We start from the raw sequence: 17,807 nt of genomic DNA, 5'->3' as shown, positions 1-17,807 counted from the left end.
GGCAGGCCGTTCAGGCCTACACTAACCATGTTCACATGTCACCAGTCCAAGCTAATTGCAGCAGCGGGATGCCGATTCATCTGTCACTTCACACAAAAGATATACACTGAAAGTTGAAAATTTGTGATTCGTCAAATCATGAATCCATGACATTTGATTTTGAACAGAGTCCTAACCAGCCTTCATCATGCCAGCCCTAAAAAGCTATGTAGCCCAGGACATCCTTTTCCATTCACGCCAGCCCATTTGCTTGAAAAATTCGACCAGACGTCCCACCATGCACGCCACACCCTCAGCGCATCTATCGGTAGCGCCAGAGAGAGAGGGTGTTGTGCCTCTTCCACGTCTTCCTCCTTCCGGCAGTCGTGTTGTTGTACTTGTGTCCACGGCCGAGACCACGGCTCTTCTTGCCGGTGGCGGTAAGACCACGGTTCTCGCGGTGCTTGTGGACAGGCTTGACGATCCAGTTGATGCGAGGATCGCGGCGGATAGCCTTGTGCTGGGGGTCGACAAGGATGACCTCGTAGTACTTGTAGGTCGAGTCCTGGTTGATCCAGTACGAGTTGAGAACGCGCAGGTTGGCGCAGCGGCGGCCGACACGCTCCTCGGCGGTGGCCTTGAGCGAACGCTGGTACTTGAGCTGGTTGATACCCTGGTTGGTGGGCTTGCCTGTGGATCATTAGTTTCGTGCCGTCGAAAATGGGTTCGACCGAGTAAAACGTACCGTAGGTGGCACCCCTAGAAATTGATGTTAGCACTGCCATTCGCTTGAAAACCTCACGGGTGCACGTACTTGGGCGCGGGCCTCTTGCGACCTCCACGGCGGACACGGATGCGGTAGATAACGTAGCCCTGCTTGGCCTTGTACCCGAGGCGGCGAGCCTTGTCCGGGCGCGAGGGACGGCTGGCGCGGTGGATCACCTTCAGTTGGCGAAGCTATCAATGCACTCTCAGCTATGTTCAACGAGTACATCAATGGGGACCGGGGTCCCAGAAAGTGATTCATACCTCCCAGCACTGTCGCAATGTTAGCAGGTCTCAAATAGTCATTCAATCGTAAGTACGTACGCGAACGCGCATCAAGAAGCGCATCATATCAGACTGCTTCTTCTTCTGAAGTTCCTCGACATCTGCCACGCATTAGCTGCGGCCACGGATTTCGAGATTCTGGCGTGCTCACACTTGAGGGCACCCATCTGTGGCAATGTTAGTATGTTGGTTTCTTGAGAGGTTCAAATGGTATATGGGGAGTCGTACCTTGACTAGAGGTTAGTGATTGTCGACGTTGGAAGTTCGCGTTCGTGAGGTCGGGAAAGAGCGAAAATTGATTGTGGGAGGAGACGGCTGACTAACGAATGTGGGGCGCCCGGCTCGCCAAGACCGCTGTAAAACCTAGCAAACGAACCTCGACGCTACTCGGCATACAAAGTGCTGATGTTATGTTGTGTTGAGGCATTTGTCGCAAAGGAATGCTACTGCTGATAGAGAGAGAATATGACTACCTGTAACACTGGGATCTTTTTACTAATGTCTGATGGATGCGCCAGCAACAGGTGTTCCTTCCAATTCATGCAATCGTTGTTAGGTGGAGAGTGGCCATAAAAAAGCGTCAAAAGATGAATGCACTTCTACCTTATCGTTGGCTATCGTTGGATACCCATGAGCCAGAACCAGACCTCGGCTCTCATAGATAACAAGTCTATTGATCATCACAGCTGATCTGTATTGGGAGAACTTAACAAATATTAGCTATTCGTGTCTGGAGTACTAAAAAGCAATATACCCTAAAACAACCAAAGGTAAATAATAGCCGGTAATCTAAGATAGGATTGTGATAACAATTAGCTACTTAGCATACAACCAGGTAGCCTGATTCAACGATAAATCTATACTCAAACGCATGCCAAAAACAGAGAAACAACACGGCATCGCAAAACATCTACAAGTCCAACGAGAATGGAGTTAGCTGCTTAACGCTTGATTCGAGAGCTGCATACGACGACCCCAGCCACCGTATATCCAACCCATAGCGTCTGCCATATCATTGTGATAGGGCGTCCAATCTGTGTAGTTGTTAGCTATGTTGTTACACCATACTGAAAACAACTCACCTCGTCTCACAAGTCCGCCCTCTTGATTCTTCATATCCTTCCAGCTCATCTTCTCACTGAGTCCAGTCTGCACAGCCTGCACCCTCTTCCCTCTCCTAGCCACGATCCTCACCTCGCCCTTGAAACTCTGCTCCGGCCCCGCAACACGCCAGTTTTCGATGACTTCGTGTCCAGGCTTCGCAGACCAAGGCTGCATGATACGTCCGTCTTCCGTCTTCTGGTGTCCGGTCGCAGTCTGTTGTTTGTACGGCACGATGAACATCTCAACCTCTGCACCTGACTCCTCGCCGTCTCTTTCTTTGAGCATCACATCCCAAGTCTGCGGCTGGACCTGTCGTTTGCGACGGACGTCGTACCCGGAAGCAATGAAGTCCGTACATGGAGTGATGTATGTGAGTTCTTTCCACGCCTCGCTTTGCAACAAGGCCTCAATGTCAAAGTATGTCGTGACGTCTCTCCACCCATCGCCCATGCCAAATCCATGCCAGCAATCCTCGACAACCAGCGTCTCCAAACACAGGCCTGGCAACAGACTCAGGGCATTAGCAGCGAAGTATGTAGGGTAGTAGTCTGGCCGTCCTGTAGTATACAACGGGAACGGAAACGCGCGAACACGCACGTGACGGATTCTTGTCAGCGCACTCTGTCCGACGGACAACAATGTACTGAGGAGGTTCTCAGTGCTGCGAAAGTGGAGAGTGCAGTTTAGTGGGAGGTGGCGCCAGGCTTCGGCATTGATTTGCCGACAGGTGAGTAGAAGGGCGATGCGATTGGAGTCGGTGAGTGAGGTTCCAGAGGGTGCCGTATTGGGTGACTTGAAGCCATGCCGGATGATGAAGGAGCTGAAGAGGTATCCGTAGATAAGTTCGCGGAGCTCGACAGGGATCGTTAAGAGGGATGGAGAGTCCATGATAAAGTTCGAACTGATATTCTTGTATCAAGTTCCCAAAGACAGTCTCTTGCTGAGATCAAACGGCAAATCAAGCAAGTGTCTATCTCACTTGAACAGCGGGACACGCGGGATTTAAACACAAACTCGAACCATTGTCGGCGGCATTGCGCTATCTTTACAAGCAAGCGTCGCATTGTCAGGATATGACGTTTGAGCATAGTCCGCGCTAAGCTACCATTGGGCAGCAAATCAGGTTGTCAGGTGGGCGAAAGCTAACAAGGTCCCAAACAGTGAAAAGATAACGGCACATGGTCACACACGCCTTCGCATGCACGCCAAGCTGTGAATAGACTTAGTTGTAGTTGTCAAGCTGCTACATAATTTCGTCGCACCCTGGTTCCTGATATTTCAATCGATCGGGAGCCTGACTCAAGCTATGAATGGACATGCTTCTTTTTGGGGTATCGTCGATGAGAGCTCAAATGTCCCACTAGCTTGCGATGCTTTCTTCCTCTAACCGCAATCGCTGTGGTTCTTCGACTTCTACAATCACCCAAATTTCTCATTCTATCTTGGAACGCCCGCGAATCCGCTTCTGCTGCTTCTGCTCCTCCAGTATCTTTTTCTGCTGCCATTGCCACTCTACCAGCACAGGCAAAAATTGCCATAGATCGAATTCTGGCCATAAGCATTCGAGAAAAACGATGGATGTATTCTCGTGACACTGCCAGAGCATGAAATCGCTCAGCCGCTCAACACCAGAAGTACGGACTAGCAGGTCCAGTGGTGGAGCACCAGCTGTCATCATATTGTCCGTCAAAGTCTGGGCGGTAATCAGTTCGGGATTCAGGTAAGCGGGTGCTGGCTGAGGCTCGTCCTTCTCAGACGTATTGATGGCCGTTGAAGTCGAAGAAGACCGCTCGTCCTCCGCATTTCTCTCTTCCTTGGATGAATTTGAAGTAGACCTTGACCGCGACTCAGGCTGCTCAGCTCCTCCATCGGCAGTGTCCTCAACCATCTGCTTACGAATGTGTTGGGTTATGTGCGATTCGGAGAAGGTGCGTCTTGAGGAAGTTGGAAGGTTGTGGATGGGCGTGCCGTACGTCTCTACTGTCTTCATGACCGCGGTTGTGATTTCGTCCCGCGACGTATATGGAAAACAAATGTTAAGTACAGCCCTGGTACGCGTCAGCTATATACTTTGGATACCTCTGAAGAGCACACCTTTTGTTATGCGCCGTCATTGCGACGGCCCTGTCAACAGCCTGCAAGACATCTGGCCTCACAAGACTGCGCTGACCTAGGACCCGGATACTCGCGCCATACCGATCCAGAAGAGCTCCGTGTTCGGCCATCTGCTCGAGCTTGACCTTTGCCATGGCCATCAACGCACCAACCTCGTGTTTGGATCGTTTGAAGTTCTCGATACTAAACGCATAGATGGTAACGACCTTGACGCCAGTTTTATAGCAGACTTCCAGAATCTGGTGACTAAATGAGCAGGGTATATAGAGCGCTGAGGGAGATCTGACTTACACGGGCCAGTGACTCGAAGCCTAGGTTATGCCCTTCTACAGTCTCAATGTGGTGATTTCGCGCAAAGCGCCTGTTGCCATCCATGACGAATGCGACATGCTGTGGAATTGCCCCTTGCTTGAGGGAGCCGATGAGAAGCTCTCGTAGTTGTCGTATTGTCCACGCGACAGGAGGCGAAGTCGCGAACCACTTGTGGATGCGGGAGTCGTGGAGTGACCCCATGTTGCCAGGAGGTTAGTGAGGTACTTTGTTAGGAGTAATAGGTTTCGTAGCAAGTGCTGTGGCGGATACACTGAAAAGAAACGTCTCAATGCACAACGCGAAAGCAGCGTATTATACAGACAGCAACGCTGGGCAATGGTTATGTGAATGCCCGTCAATCGTAGATGCTACGTAAACCCGGGCGGAGCAATGCCTCCAAGAAAGTCATAAGAAGCCTCGGAGACCCTGACCAGTCCTGCCTCATTGGACGCGTGAGCTGACTAGATCTTGGCGCGGCTCAAGCGTCGCTTTTATCCCTGCCGACTTCCGTCTCCGTCTACTTCTTCACGTTTGCTCAACGCAAGCCTCTTCGCCGCGTCATCAGAGCCATCGTCTCTCACGTAGATTTGCCTACACCAGAACCTCGCCTATCTTCGCTGTTTGCTAACGTCCGCATGGCTGAGGAAGCGCAGAAGAATGTCGTCCAGCTTGCTGAGCAGCTCGCAGAAGGCTTTGCAGCCTTGAGCGGGGAGTATCAGGTTTTGTTCGACCAACAGAGGCAGCTTGAAAGCAAGCTGTCATGGGCCAAGCAACAGGTATGTATTTATCTCGTCTCCTGCCGACTCTCCCTACCATGATGAAACATCTTAGCTCTAGACCTGCAGCTGTTCGCAGCTTTGACAGAAAACAACCACAGCATAGCCTGATACCTTCTCCTCCTGCACACTCATCACCATGTATCTTGTCCATGGCCAAGCTGACAAGTGACAGTATCTCGATCTCCTCAAGCGATTCACGCCGAGCACATTAGCGCAAGACCATATTGTCTTTCTTCAGGATCTTGAGCGAGTGGCCGATGTGCAGCCTCGAGCGCAGTCGAACCTGGTGGAACAGCTGGCGCAGAACGATGATGTCGAGCGAAAGAGCCGGGCAGTGGTCATCAGACAGGCCGAAGTTGCTGCGGCTGGTCTACGTGCATCCTTACCGGATCCTGGCGTGAAGATTTGGAGCGGCCCATCTGCAGATAGACCAACAAGTCCATTAAGAATACAGACCAACAATGTAACACCGCCTATTGAAAAGGACTTTACTATCGCAGGCACTCCCAGCAAGTTGGGGTGTCCTTTTGCATCGGGTAGTGGACGGGGAAGCCCGCTTGCTACACCGCGTAGCTCTACTTCGCGGCTGAGTGTGGCGGGGAGAAGGTCTAAACGACCATCCTTTTGTGATCCAATACGAGCTGAGATATGCGGCAACATCCCAGCGTCCCCATCAGCCTCTGTCGACGGTTCTGCTGCTGTCTGTCCAATCCGATTCCTCGACCAACATGACCCAGAAGAGGTTGCCAAGTACTTTGAAAAACACAAACACGAACTCCCACGAAGTCACGAGGTGTGCATTAATCGCTTTCAGAGCAACCAGGAGAGTATAGAACAGCTCGACCGCAAATACGGCAATCTCGTCAACATGATCCAGGGCCTCGGCCAGAAACACCAGGCGTGGCTACCTGAAGAACCAGAGGACGACATTGAAGAAGAGCCCGAGTCTGGAGCAAACCCTGATGCCAAAGCGGACGCTAAGGTAGAGAGCTGGGCTAAGGCTGTCTCGGCCAGTTTGCAAGACGGGGTCCCGCCGAGTGACGACGAACCAGAAGAGCCCAACATGGAGGAGACCAGAACCGCCCACTTCGATCGCCCGCTCAAAGAAGTCAGACTCGGCGAGTCGCCTAGTCGTCCCTGGGGTATCTCGGTACCAGCCAAGTATACGGATGCAGGAAGTTCGTCTTCCGTCGGCTCCGTTCCAACCGCGTCGCCACCAGTTCCATCGGAGACTGATCATCCTGTCGTGGAAACACCTCCAAAGACTGGAAAATGTCCATTCGATCATCGGGCCATGGGCTTGATGCCTCCAAAACAGGAGTCGATTCCAACCACTCACCCCTTTCCGCAGCCTGCATCTACGACGCCTGAACCTCCAGCAACACCACCACCACAGCCACGAGCTGCTCCACCAAAAGATGTGCCACCACAAGCTGCTCCGCCCCGATCGAACGAACATGATGGTCCTCAGGTCGTACCACAGATGATTTTCAACGGACCTGTTTTCCTCGGTTATTCACCAGATCAACTGATCGCCTTGTTGCAAAACAGTAATATTGGATCCATGATGCGCTGAGTGCAGAGGGTTTGAATCAGATATGACATTCGATGGAGCGTTCAATTATGAGGTATTGTATTTAATTACCAGGTAGGCATTGACAATTGCGACTTCACACTGCTACCTGCCGGCCGCTCGGGTATTATGCTTTGTCTTACATGCATTTGCCGCTCGTCTGATATTGTCCTGCTCGAAGTCGCCTGCCTTGCCAGACACAACTGCATCTAGTCAACTCGGAACTAAACATAGTCTGCTCTGCCTGTTCAATTTACTAGCTGTTTGGTATGTTTTGGTCGGTAGTTTTCGGGTCTGCTTCATTTCTTCAAGTCTGTCGTCCAAGTCCGCACGGCCTTTGCACTGTCATGTGCTGCCCGAAATACTGATCGGCCATAAGCAATGACGCCTCGTATCATGGCACACTTCACTTACGTTGCCGTTCATTTTCGTCCAGTCCACGCATAAAGTCTGCGCCCTCACCTAATGCTCCGCGCGGATTGTGAGCCTGGTCGGCTATAACTGCGGCTCTAGCTTTGAAAGTCTGCCTACTGTCAGCTCCACAACCGTTTTCCAAGCAATAAGAAGACACGCACATCGCTCAGCACCTCGATCATGTCCTCTTCATCGAACAACTCCAGAATCCTCGCACCCAGATTGTAAAAGTGCGGGGCGAGAGCTCGTAGATCGACGGTCCGCGGGTCAGCTTTCAGCGCGTTCAAGACGCGGGGCGAGAGGGCGGAGGGGGGGTCGAGGGTAACGAGGGAGGATGTGTTCAAGCTCTGGCTGTACATAGTGTGAATATATGATATTTTTGAACATGATGATTGTGTTGTATGTGATGGGTGGGTGTTTGTGTGTGTTTTACCTCAACGCAAGCATCTCTCCCAGCCATAGGGGTAGCTCGACTTTGGAGCCCTGTTTGATGTCGCCACTCATGTTGCCTTCCAGATAGCCTAGGCCAGGGACTGTGAGTTCAAAGGTGCATGGTACTTTTTGAGCGTCGGTGAGGATGGCGTCGACGTCGTAATAGGAACTCATGATCTCGGGCTGGTGGAGGATGGTTAGTTGGCAGCTTGCAAGGGATCAAAACACCGAGCATGCAGCCGTCGAGGCGTGGTGCACAAGGTCGATCGAGTCCACGAAGGTATCGCGTATTGTGCAACCAGCCGCGAGTGCATCGGAAGGATTATGCACTCGGACGAAAGCGGAGACTGACGAGCATGGAACGAGTGGAAAGAAGCAGCTAGAAGAAGAAACAAGAAATCATCACTAGCACTGATGTGGTCTGCTTACCTGGCTGTCGCCTCTGTGTTGCGCGTCTATGTATGCCTGGAGTTGAGATTATGGACTTATAGCGCACGCTCTCGCACACAGATAGTGAGATGACACTCGTCCAACTAGGTTTCAAGCAACTGCGTGAAGCACCCAATCGTCCACTTTCACTGTCAGGGTACACAAGGTCAAGATCGTCGACGGTTGCGCGGTTTCGAGGTGGTGGTCGCGATCCACACGGCGCTAGCCATAGCTCCTGGCCGCCTTCTGCTCAGTGAACCCCGGTCCCAACATCGCGGTGGGAGCAACAAGGCGCCGGCTGGGTACATGAACCGTCAACTGCACACGATTCCACCACGTACGCGAGCCCGAACCCGTCCCAGCCCGCTTGACACACTGCCTAGCGCAGCATTCGTTTGGTACGTCAGGTAACGGAGCTCCTACACCCGCCGTGAGTCGCGTGGCTTCGTGCTCTCTCTCGCCGTGCTCAGCCCGCACGTCACTGAACGAGTGTTGCTAATCGGCTCGAGCTACAGACACCAGACCCGTGCAGCTCCCCATCTCACACGGCTACACTGCTGTCCACCGTTTATGCCGGCCAGCCTCGAGCACCTCTCTCCCGCGCCCTAGGCCTGCCTCACTCTCCCCCACTCCCCGGCCCGTCTCACACTGCCCGCTCCCTCCGGCACCATGGCGGTCAGCGAGCGGATATCACAGCTCATGGGCGCCCTCGACCCGACATCAGGCCCCAATTCGGGTGCAACCTCTCCCGGAGGCAATTGGCGTGACGCGGATGGCAGTGGCACAGACGACGAGCGGGACAGCAGAAGCCGCCCGCGCACCTTCCCGTACTTCGAGTACCTGCCCTACCAGACCGAAGGCGATGGCGAGCGTGATGCGAGCCTGGAGACGTGTCTGAAGCACCTCTACATTGCCGTGTCGGCAGGCGACTTTGCGCCGGGCGCAGTGCACTGGACACGCGAGATTCGAGGATGGCTGCAGCTCAAGTTCGACCTGCCTCGCAGCACCCGTGTGAAGCTCGTGAATCTCTACTACGAGCTGGCCCTGGCCCCTGGGCTGGACTACCTGGTGGCGGAGCGTTTCGCGAGCATGTTCATGGTGCTGACCAAGTGAGTGGCCCACACGCCGAACCCCCTCGCACGCGTCGTAGACGTGACTGACACGCTGCACAGGCGCAAGCACTACCTCCGGCCCGGGAAGGACCAGGTCATATTGGATTGGCGGCCCCTGTATAGAGAACTCAAGCTGTTCGTGCTCCCCTCAGAGTCCGGCGGCTCACATCCGCCAAACGTCAAGCGCAATATCAGGACCTTGACCAAAATGTGCACCTTTGCCCAGCTGTACTTTGATCCAAAGGAGATACCTGCCATATTCGAGGAGCTTCTGCCTTTCTTCAGCACCTCTTTCAGCGAAGGTGCCTTTGTCGTCGTGGGTCTGCTCAACCTGCTGCTGCCAACACATCCGCCGCCAGAAGACAGGCCCGATCTGCTTCCACAGGAGTACCTCCCCACGTTCTTTCATCTGTGGTCGCTGGTCAATCGCTCACGCTTGTTCGACGCCCACTTCATTGATACAATGTCACGTCTTGCTAGGGACAACTTGACTGCATCACACATTCCTTTTTCACAGTACGGCCTGTTCACGGCCGAACAGTCTTCCCAGATCTTCACCGCCATTCTTAGGCTACTCGAGATTCCAGTCGGACAAGCCACGTCCCCCTACAGCAGTACGGTCGATCTAGGTGCTGGCCTGGCCGTCATGCTCGACCGAGACGTGCGCAAACACCCCTCTACACACCACATTGCCCGCATAATAGCCATGTCGCTCTCGCCTGCATGCACGGACAACTCAGAATCTGTTTTGAGCAAATTGGAAGGCCTGATTCAGGCCGTTGAGACGTTCTTCCATCCGTCAAACTCTGGCAGCTGGACTCGGCCGCTCGCGCAGTTGGTATACTATCTAGCAGACTTCTTCGTCCTGCGCTGGAATCGTGAGCACAGCGGTGAGATGGATGTGCCCAAGGACCGCCAGCTCAACGATGCTGTCAAGAGACGTTTTGTGCTATGCTTGCGAGAGGTGACCTTCATGGGCATCTTCTCCAAGAGCGATAAAGCTGTGCAATATGCACTGTCTACCCTGCAAAGTCTGGCTTACCTGGAGCCAAATCTGATCCTCCCGGGAGCACTGCAGAGAATCTACCCTGCCATGCAGGGCCTCGTCGAGGTACATCGCACCATATCCTCTATTCGAGCGCTACATATGCTTTCCAAGATCATGGCCAAGACAAAGGGCTTCCGGTGCCACGTCACAACGGCACTTGGGCTTGCACTCCCTGGTATTGATCCCAACGATCTCGAGAAGACCCTACACACGTTGCAATACGTTCAAGGTGTCTGCTATCTGGTGCCCTTCCATGATCTTACAAAAGCCAAGAAAGCCGCAGACCGAGAGTCTACAAATGGTGTGTCGACACCGGCAGACGATATTGGTGGTGACACAGGGCTTGCGGTGCAATGGATTACAGAGCAAGTAGAACGTCTCGAGAGTGCCAACGGCAACATCGAGATCGACTATGACAAAGAGCTCAGCGATGAGGACGAGCAAATGATTTTGCGATCTTCCACAAGTGGCCTAAACGAGTTCCTGATTTCCTTCATCGGTCGCGTCTTTACTCTTTTGGAGAATTTGCCAGATGCTGCCAGGGTTCGCAGTGGATCGCCTGAAGAGTACGTTGTAAATCATCTTCCAGCTGCATTTACACCGTTGCTCGCAGCACTGTCGCCTGAGCTCTACGATGTTGCGCTAGACAAGATTGCCAACTTCATCACCAATCATGTCATCCACCAAGCTCGCGACGCAATAGCTTTTATCTGCAATAGTCTTGTCAAGATAAATCCACAGAAAGCGTTGAAGCGTATACTGCCTCACCTGTTCGCCGGTATCCGCACAGAGATTGATGAGATCGGCGCTGGTTCGACTCGGACGACAGGTGCCGAAGTCCTCCCACGCGACCGCGCACTTGTATGGAACCTCAGCATTCTTAGCATGTGCGTCGTGCATGTTGGTGATGCCGTTCTCCCCTGGAAAGACGAGCTCTTTGAGATTGCCGAATACATGCAACTGAAATGTAGAGGCACTCCAACTGTGCATGTTTCTAACTTCATACATCATCTGTTGCTCAACCTCACCTGCACCTATACAGTTGACTACTCTATATATGAAGATGATGAGGTCGAGAAAGGACTCACCACAGAATCATGGGGTAGGCAGCTTGATGTGAAGAAATTGAACATCAAGTGGCACTCTCCAAACTCTGAGGAGATTGACTTTGCTGTCAAGCTATTCGAAACCCACGCCAGCAACTCCATGAACGCACTCGTTGCTCTCATCCAGTCCGATCCGCCCATCAAACGCGAGGGTACCGGGAAGGACTGGTCGGATGAGGTATCGAGAAACCTTGTCCTGTTGAGACTAATCTTATCCGGTGTATCAGTGTTGTTCGATGGCCGACACGATCAATCTGGTGAAGGCAGCACTGCTGACTCTAACGATGGGTCCGATCCAGACGCAATGGACACGGAAGGCATCGATGACGACGCTGGCCTTGGGGAGGCTGAGGACGAGGAAGTGAAGCCTACATTCCAGTATGAGTCCGGCTATCCGCTGCGGCGCGACGACAAGAACTACAAGCTCATGCATGACCTTCGCCACCGAGTTGGCGAAATTCTGCACGATGTACATCAGTTTTTGATTGAAAAGCAGCCAGACGATGTCCCTTGCTTCAATTCCTTGTACAATGCTTACCGTTCTTGGTTCATCGACGTTGGTATCGAGAAATCTGCCCATGTTCTTGATAGAATATCTAGGCTTCTCGATAACGACGAACAGCCATTCAGGTTCAGCGGTTTGAGGAAACAGTACCCTCGACCTCTGCTTGTTCGCCGCGCCAACGTCTACCACTTGCAGCGACTTCGGCATAATGCCGCTCCACGACCAAAGACGGATCTTGACAAGCAGTTGTTTTTGGACCTTGCCGAATCTAGCATTTCCCTTTACACGGAAATCCGACGTACTGCACAGACTGCCAACGAGTCAGCAATCAAATGTGTGCTGGGTGCTCGACCGCTGGTCATCCCTCCACTACTCGATGCATTTGTCAAGGCTGTAGCGGAGAGTGACTACCCTCGGATCAAGGGTGCCATGTTTGCTCTTCTGTATGGAAGTCTGGCAAAGACCATCAGTCGCGACTGGAGGTTTACTCCCAAGTTGATCAAGGCCTTTATCGAAGTCACTGGTGCCGACAAGCCATCGGTGCAAAAACTCGCTACCAACGCCACATTCCAAGTCATGGATATGGGCAAGGCAATGGAAAGGATGGTCATTCTTGACAAGACGGTTGTCGAAGCCATTGCCTATGCGATGGATACCAGCGAGGAAGAGGTGCAGCAGAAGGTCACAAAGAGGCAGGACTTCATCAAGAGGAAGAGGGCTCGTATTGAAGGCAAAAAGGCGGAACTATCAAAGGAGCTGGTGGAAATTGCCAACACTGAGCACTGGAAGAAGGTCAGTCGAACTGCGGCTATCATTGTCAATTTGGGAATGCGCTACGACACAATTGCCTCTGATGAGATGATTGATCTCATAGCTAGAGGCACCATTGATCAGCATCCAAGTTTGCGAGGTCTGTATGCCGGCGCTTTGATAGGATTGTACTCGGTCATCCAGACGCGCGCCATCACCGGCCATAGCTACCAGAAATATTTACTCGGGGAAGAAGATCTGCCAGATAAAATCTCCGTACCAACTAGGCCTGACGATCCAAACTGGACCGAGGAGCATCTGGAATCCTTCGCGCAACCAGAGGCTAAGTACTACGTCGACTTTGACTATCCTGGTTGGTTAGTGTGGAACAAGACCATGCCGGCTTTCCTCCCGAACGCAGTGCAGCTCTCGTACGACGATGTGGAAAACGACGTCCGTCGAAAAATTGCAAAGCACCTTACACGATCGTGGTTCTCAAACTACTTCGCGTTCATGAAGCAAGAACCTCGCGATACTAGCGCTGATCGATTCCGGATGTCAAGCGCAATGTTGCTGACGCACTCGTTCGACCTTGTGTTCTGCGGCGTGACCGAGACGACGTTTGAGGATATCAAGGATCTCACTCAGTCGGTCTATGGCGATGGGAGCGACAAGCACCAACACCGTGCGACGTCGGAGATCATGGCCGCGCTACTATCCTGTGCTCCTGATCTCCACCCCGATCAGCGACAAGAGGTCTGGGAATATGTATTCCCTATTGTGCGTGGAATCTTCAAGGACGGGCTGACGCCTGAAAACAACGGTTACTGGACTACGTTCCTGCATGTCGTTCTACAGTCCAAAGATCCTAGGCGAAGCTGGCCGCTTGTCGATTGGTTGGCCAGCCTTCGTCTCGATATGGACTCTAATGCCGCCTTCAAGGAGAGCTCAAAGATCCACCTACTAACGCAAGCAATTTCCGACGTGGGCTGGCACTTCCGCCGGGAGGAGCCGATCCTGGATGATTTCTTGAGCCATCTTGATCATCCGTACAAGGGCGTTCGTGAGGCGATGGGTCAAACGATCGCGAGCATCTACCGTACCCGGTACCACGAATCGTACAAGGACGTCGATAGCCTGGTTAAAGCTCAGAAAGAAGCATCTTCAATTGGAGTTCGACCCTATGAACCAACAGAAGAATTCAGCAAAGTGATCACGGATGTGTTTGATCGCCTTGAGGTCTGGCGTCAACAGCGTCCCTCTGGGCAACAGACACCTTCGTCGTACACTTCTGGTGGCAAGACGGTTCTCCTATGGCTTGATTCTACACTCTCGTCGTATGAGTGCACCCAGCTTGTCAAGTTCTTCCCAAATGTTTTCATGGAACAGCTCCTCCACATGATGGACATCAAAGAAGATCCTGAATTGCAGTCGCTTGCCTATCACGTCTTCCGGCACCTTCCCAACATTCCGCACCGTGAGGGTGAAGACGCAGAGTTTATTGCTGCGTTGATACGTATCGGTCGCAATGCAACGAGCTGGCACCAGCGGTTGAGGATCTTGATCAACATCCAGGTCATCTATTTCCGCCGACTCTTCTTGATGGGCGAGAAGCAGCAGCAGACCATGTTCGACTGTGTTTCTGCCATGCTCTCGGATGTACAGTTGGAAGTTCGGATGGGTGCGGCTACGACGCTCTCGGGCATGATTCGCTGTTCACCTGTTGCGCTTCGCGATGTTCAGGTGTCGACGCTGAAGAAACGCTTCACGACACAACTTGCCAAGAGCCCGCTGCCGAAGCGCCGCAACCCCGGCACACCAACGGTCGAGCAGGGTAAGGTGGTGCTGACGCGTCACGCAGCTGTGCTCGGGTTGGGCGCGCTTGTACAGGCGTTCCCATACCAGAGCCCGCCGCCGACATGGTTGCCAGAAGTGCTTGCTACGTTGGCGAGGAAAGCGGCTGCGGATCCGGGAATGGTGGGCAAGAGTGTCAAGAGTGTGCTGGCCGACTTTAAAAAGACCAGGCAGGACACTTGGCATGTCGATGTCAAGGTAAGTGGGAGCGTGTTTCGGTGTTGAGAGAATTATGCTAACGTGTCAAATAGGCTTTTGAGCAAGAACAGCTGGAGGATCTGGAGGGTGTGCTGTGGAAGAGCTACTTTGCATAAACGGTTCTTGGTAGACAAAGATGGAGGCAATGGAAGGTAAGGAAATGTAAGATAATGCCAATGAAAACAAGGACATGACGTGGATGGTGTTCATGGTTGGTGGTTAGCGATACCATAGATGGCGCACGGCGAAGACAAGACTGCATGATAGATAGTAGAGTGTGCGGCCGTTTGGTGAAGCGGCAACTATATCTCTACTCTACTCTTCTATTCACATGGTTCTTAGTGTCTTGAGTGCATTGCGATGAAGGTGGCGCCCCACCACACAGCCACAGACACGATCAACCAACGACAGCTCCCTCTGTCGCAAACAACTTCACAGGTCGACGAGACTTGGACAAAGCTCGACGACGACTCTGCCACCGACGCCGGAAATGGTCCTTGGCACTCCTGATGCCGGCGTACTTTTTCCACATCACGTTTGAACTGTACCCCTCGCGCTCGTCGCCTGATTCGACCTTCAGCCCGCCGCCGGGGACAGACATCTTCGGCGCAGAGCTCCCCGTGCACCGCCGAGAGCAGAGAGGGGAGTGGGGGTTCTTTGGGCCGTCCAAGAGCAGCACGTGGAAGACTGGGGCGCCGTCCAGCACGCGCGACCGTCGGCCTGCCGCTCGCCGATTCAGCCAGCGCACGCGACGCTCGTTCTCAGACCATCACGACAGCCCTGTGCCCGTGGGGAAGCCGGCGACACGGACGGGCGGCAGCCAGCGGGAAAGCGCGGGACAGCGTGACTGGCGCTTCGACAGCATCGCCATCGCCAGCATCGACATGGACGCGCCCTCGCTCGCACCCAACGCCGGCGGCCTGGCCACCAAGGGCCGGTTCATCGCCGCCGACATCAAGGACACGGACGTGGGTTGGGGCGTGGTGCACCTTTACCGCGACGGCCACGAGACGCCCGGCCTGTACGAGCAGCCGGACGGCGTGCGTGGCTTGGATGCGCAGCCGGACGCGGCCCCCAGCGACGCCGAGTGCACGACGCTGTGCATCCTGGCCGTGCCCGCCTACATGACGCCCTCGGACTTCCTGGGCTTCATGGGCGAGCAGACGCGCGAGGACGTGTCGCACTTCCGCCTCATCAGGACGAGCCGCGCCAACAAGTACATGGTGCTGATCAAGTTTGGCGACGCGCACAAGGCCCGCGCGTGGCAGCGCGAGTGGAACGGCAAGCCCTTCAACAGCATGGAGCCCGAGTACTGCCACGTCGTCTTCGTCAAGTCCATCACCTTTGCCAATGGCGACTCGACCACGGACCCATCGTCGTACCCGGACCTGACCAACGACCCCTTTGCCCCTGCCCCCACCAAGCAGCCCGTGTCCGCCGTCGACGCCCCCTCGCTCACGGCCAAGCCCCACGCCCCGCCCACGCCCGCCCTGGTCGAGCTGCCTACGTGCCCCGTCTGCCTCGAGCGCATGGACGAGACGACGGGTCTGCTCACCATCCTCTGCCAGCACGTCTTCCACTGCGCCTGTCTGGAGAAGTGGCGGGGGTCGGGCTGTCCCGTGTGTCGGTACACGCAAAATGACGCCTTTGGCTCCCACCGCGCCCTCGACGGCGACGCCCCCGACAACGAGTGCAGCGTCTGCGCCGCGACCGAGAACCTCTGGATCTGCCTCGTCTGCGGCAACACGGGCTGCGGCCGCTACGACGAGGCCCACGCCTTTGCCCACTACGAGGCCACGAGCCACACGTACGCCATGGACGTGGCCACGCAGCACGTTTGGGACTACGCCGGCGACGGCTACGTCCACCGCCTCATCCAGAACAAAGCTGATGGCAAGCTCGTCGACCTGCCCGCCTCGACACACCAGTCCTTTGGCGCGCCCGGCATGACAGGCTACGCAAACGACACGGTGCCCCGCGAGAAGCTCGACAACATGGGCATGGAGTACGCCTACCTCCTGACCTCGCAGCTCGAATCCCAGCGCGCCTACTTCGAAGAGCAGCTCGAGCGCGCCGTCGACAAAGCAGCCAAAGCCTCCTCGTCCGCCGACGAAGCCGCCCGGACCCTCGCCTCCTTTAACCAGAAGATCGAAGCCCTGACGCTTCAGCACGCCGACGCGCAGAAGCAAATCTCCGCCCTCGAAAAGGACGGCGCGCGCAACGCCCAGAAAGCTACTTCTGCATCTGACCTCGCTCGCAAACTCACCAAACAGTACAAGGAGGAACAGACTATCAACGAGAGCCTCATGAGCCGCATCAAACACCTTGAGAACAAGACGGTCGAGGCGGAGGCTAGGGCCAGGGAAATGGAGGCCCAGAAGGTTGATCTCGAGGAGCAGAATCGCGATCTGAGTTTTTTCATCAGCGGCCAGGAGAAGCTGCGCGAGATGCAGGGGAATGAGGTGTTCGGGCTGGGCGAGGGTGAGGTCGAGGGTGGAACGGTGGAGATTGGGGATAAGGGGAGGAAGAGGAAGGGGAAGAAGAAGGCGTAGACCTAGACTTATTTTGTGTCATTAGATTGTTGATACACAGGCGTTGGAAAAGGGCAATGGGTTACGATGATTCATGAGATACCCCACTAGATTAACCTAGACGAGACTTACACCGTCGTGTCTGTCGTCCAGGCTCGGACGCAAAGCAAGCAATATTACTATGAATGCATACCAAGCACTAATCAGTGCGTATCAAAGCGAGTCCAAAGTGAAGGAACAACATGATGAAACAAAAAGTAGATAGATTACTTCCAACCAATCCCTCCGCAACGCCTAGCCTCATACTGGTGATGATGATGATGCTGATGATGATACAGAAGAAGCTATTTTATATACATGTTTCCCCGTGTACTCCGTCGTTCAAGTCGTGTCATGCAAACAGAAAAAGTGAAGTCGTCATGTGATGTGATGTGGTGTGATGTGATGCGATGCCAAAGCGCGCGCAAAGAAAGGTCATGAGGAGGAAACATGGTAATGGGAAACCCCGGATCCAAC

The 17,807-nt window shown here is 54.0% G+C and overlaps 6 protein-coding genes across 6 annotated transcripts; 2 read left to right on the top strand and 4 right to left on the bottom strand.

The window, feature by feature from the left end:
• Positions 1-301: 301 nt before the first annotated feature.
• On the bottom strand, positions 302-1,196 carry P153DRAFT_375048 (60S ribosomal protein L15; the record flags this gene model as incomplete). Its single annotated transcript, XM_033669556.1, has 4 exons — positions 302-664; positions 790-936; positions 1,069-1,130; positions 1,181-1,196. The coding sequence occupies 4 exons, from the start codon at positions 1,194-1,196 to the stop codon at positions 302-304; spliced, it is 588 nt and encodes a 195-aa protein (XP_033524642.1).
• Positions 1,197-1,962: 766 nt separating this feature from the next.
• On the bottom strand, positions 1,963-3,021 carry P153DRAFT_288873 (uncharacterized protein; the record flags this gene model as incomplete). Its single annotated transcript, XM_033663617.1, has 2 exons — positions 1,963-2,063; positions 2,112-3,021. 2 exons carry the CDS (start codon positions 3,019-3,021, stop codon positions 1,963-1,965), a joined length of 1,011 nt encoding a protein of 336 aa, XP_033524641.1.
• Positions 3,022-3,306: 285 nt separating this feature from the next.
• P153DRAFT_365887 (Undecaprenyl diphosphate synthase) lies at positions 3,307-4,955 on the bottom strand. The gene is made up of 3 exons (XM_033667925.1): positions 4,540-4,955; positions 4,228-4,487; positions 3,307-4,181 (listed from the first exon to the last, which is right to left on the bottom strand). Exons 1-3 carry the CDS (start codon positions 4,759-4,761, stop codon positions 3,566-3,568), a joined length of 1,098 nt encoding a protein of 365 aa, XP_033524640.1. The 5' UTR covers positions 4,762-4,955; the 3' UTR covers positions 3,307-3,565.
• Positions 4,956-5,083: 128 nt separating this feature from the next.
• Positions 5,084-7,240, top strand: P153DRAFT_365886 (uncharacterized protein). Its single transcript, XM_033667924.1, has 2 exons — positions 5,084-5,336; positions 5,512-7,240. Exons 1-2 carry the CDS (start codon positions 5,196-5,198, stop codon positions 6,913-6,915), a joined length of 1,545 nt encoding a protein of 514 aa, XP_033524639.1. The 5' UTR covers positions 5,084-5,195; the 3' UTR covers positions 6,916-7,240.
• Positions 7,212-7,932, bottom strand: P153DRAFT_384531 (DNA replication complex GINS protein PSF3; the record flags this gene model as incomplete). The annotated part of the gene is made up of 4 exons (XM_033670345.1): positions 7,212-7,276; positions 7,327-7,435; positions 7,488-7,677; positions 7,760-7,932. The coding sequence occupies 4 exons, from the start codon at positions 7,930-7,932 to the stop codon at positions 7,212-7,214; spliced, it is 537 nt and encodes a 178-aa protein (XP_033524638.1).
• A 924-nt stretch (positions 7,933-8,856) lies between these two features.
• On the top strand, positions 8,857-17,312 carry P153DRAFT_356052 (uncharacterized protein; the record flags this gene model as incomplete). The annotated part of the gene is made up of 4 exons (XM_033666617.1): positions 8,857-9,296; positions 9,360-14,760; positions 14,814-14,847; positions 15,127-17,312. 4 exons carry the CDS (start codon positions 8,857-8,859, stop codon positions 17,310-17,312), a joined length of 8,061 nt encoding a protein of 2,686 aa, XP_033524637.1.
• Between the last annotated feature and the right edge of the window lie 495 nt (positions 17,313-17,807).

Source organism: Dothidotthia symphoricarpi (genome assembly GCF_010015815.1).
Source record: "Dothidotthia symphoricarpi CBS 119687 unplaced genomic scaffold P153scaffold_8, whole genome shotgun sequence".
NCBI classification, from domain to species: domain Eukaryota; kingdom Fungi; phylum Ascomycota; class Dothideomycetes; order Pleosporales; family Dothidotthiaceae; genus Dothidotthia; species Dothidotthia symphoricarpi.
This window is presented reverse-complemented; position numbering and strand designations above follow the sequence as displayed.

Bases quoted from the DNA above. Each gene is read 5' to 3' on its own strand.
- P153DRAFT_365887 (XM_033667925.1), bottom strand. From the start codon at position 4,761: ATGGGGTCACTCCACGACTCCCGCATCCACAAGTGGTTCGCGACTTCG. The intron at 4,488-4,539 runs GTAAGTCAGATC...TTTAGTCACCAG, and splicing joins GCTTCGAGTCACTGGCCCGT to ATTCTGGAAGTCTGCTATAA. The intron at 4,182-4,227 runs GTGTGCTCTTCA...GACGCGTACCAG, and splicing joins ATGACGGCGCATAACAAAAG to GGCTGTACTTAACATTTGTT.
- P153DRAFT_365886 (XM_033667924.1), top strand. From the start codon at position 5,196: ATGGCTGAGGAAGCGCAGAAGAATGTCGTCCAGCTTGCTGAGCAGCTC. The intron at 5,337-5,511 runs GTATGTATTTAT...GACAAGTGACAG, and splicing joins TGTCATGGGCCAAGCAACAG to TATCTCGATCTCCTCAAGCG.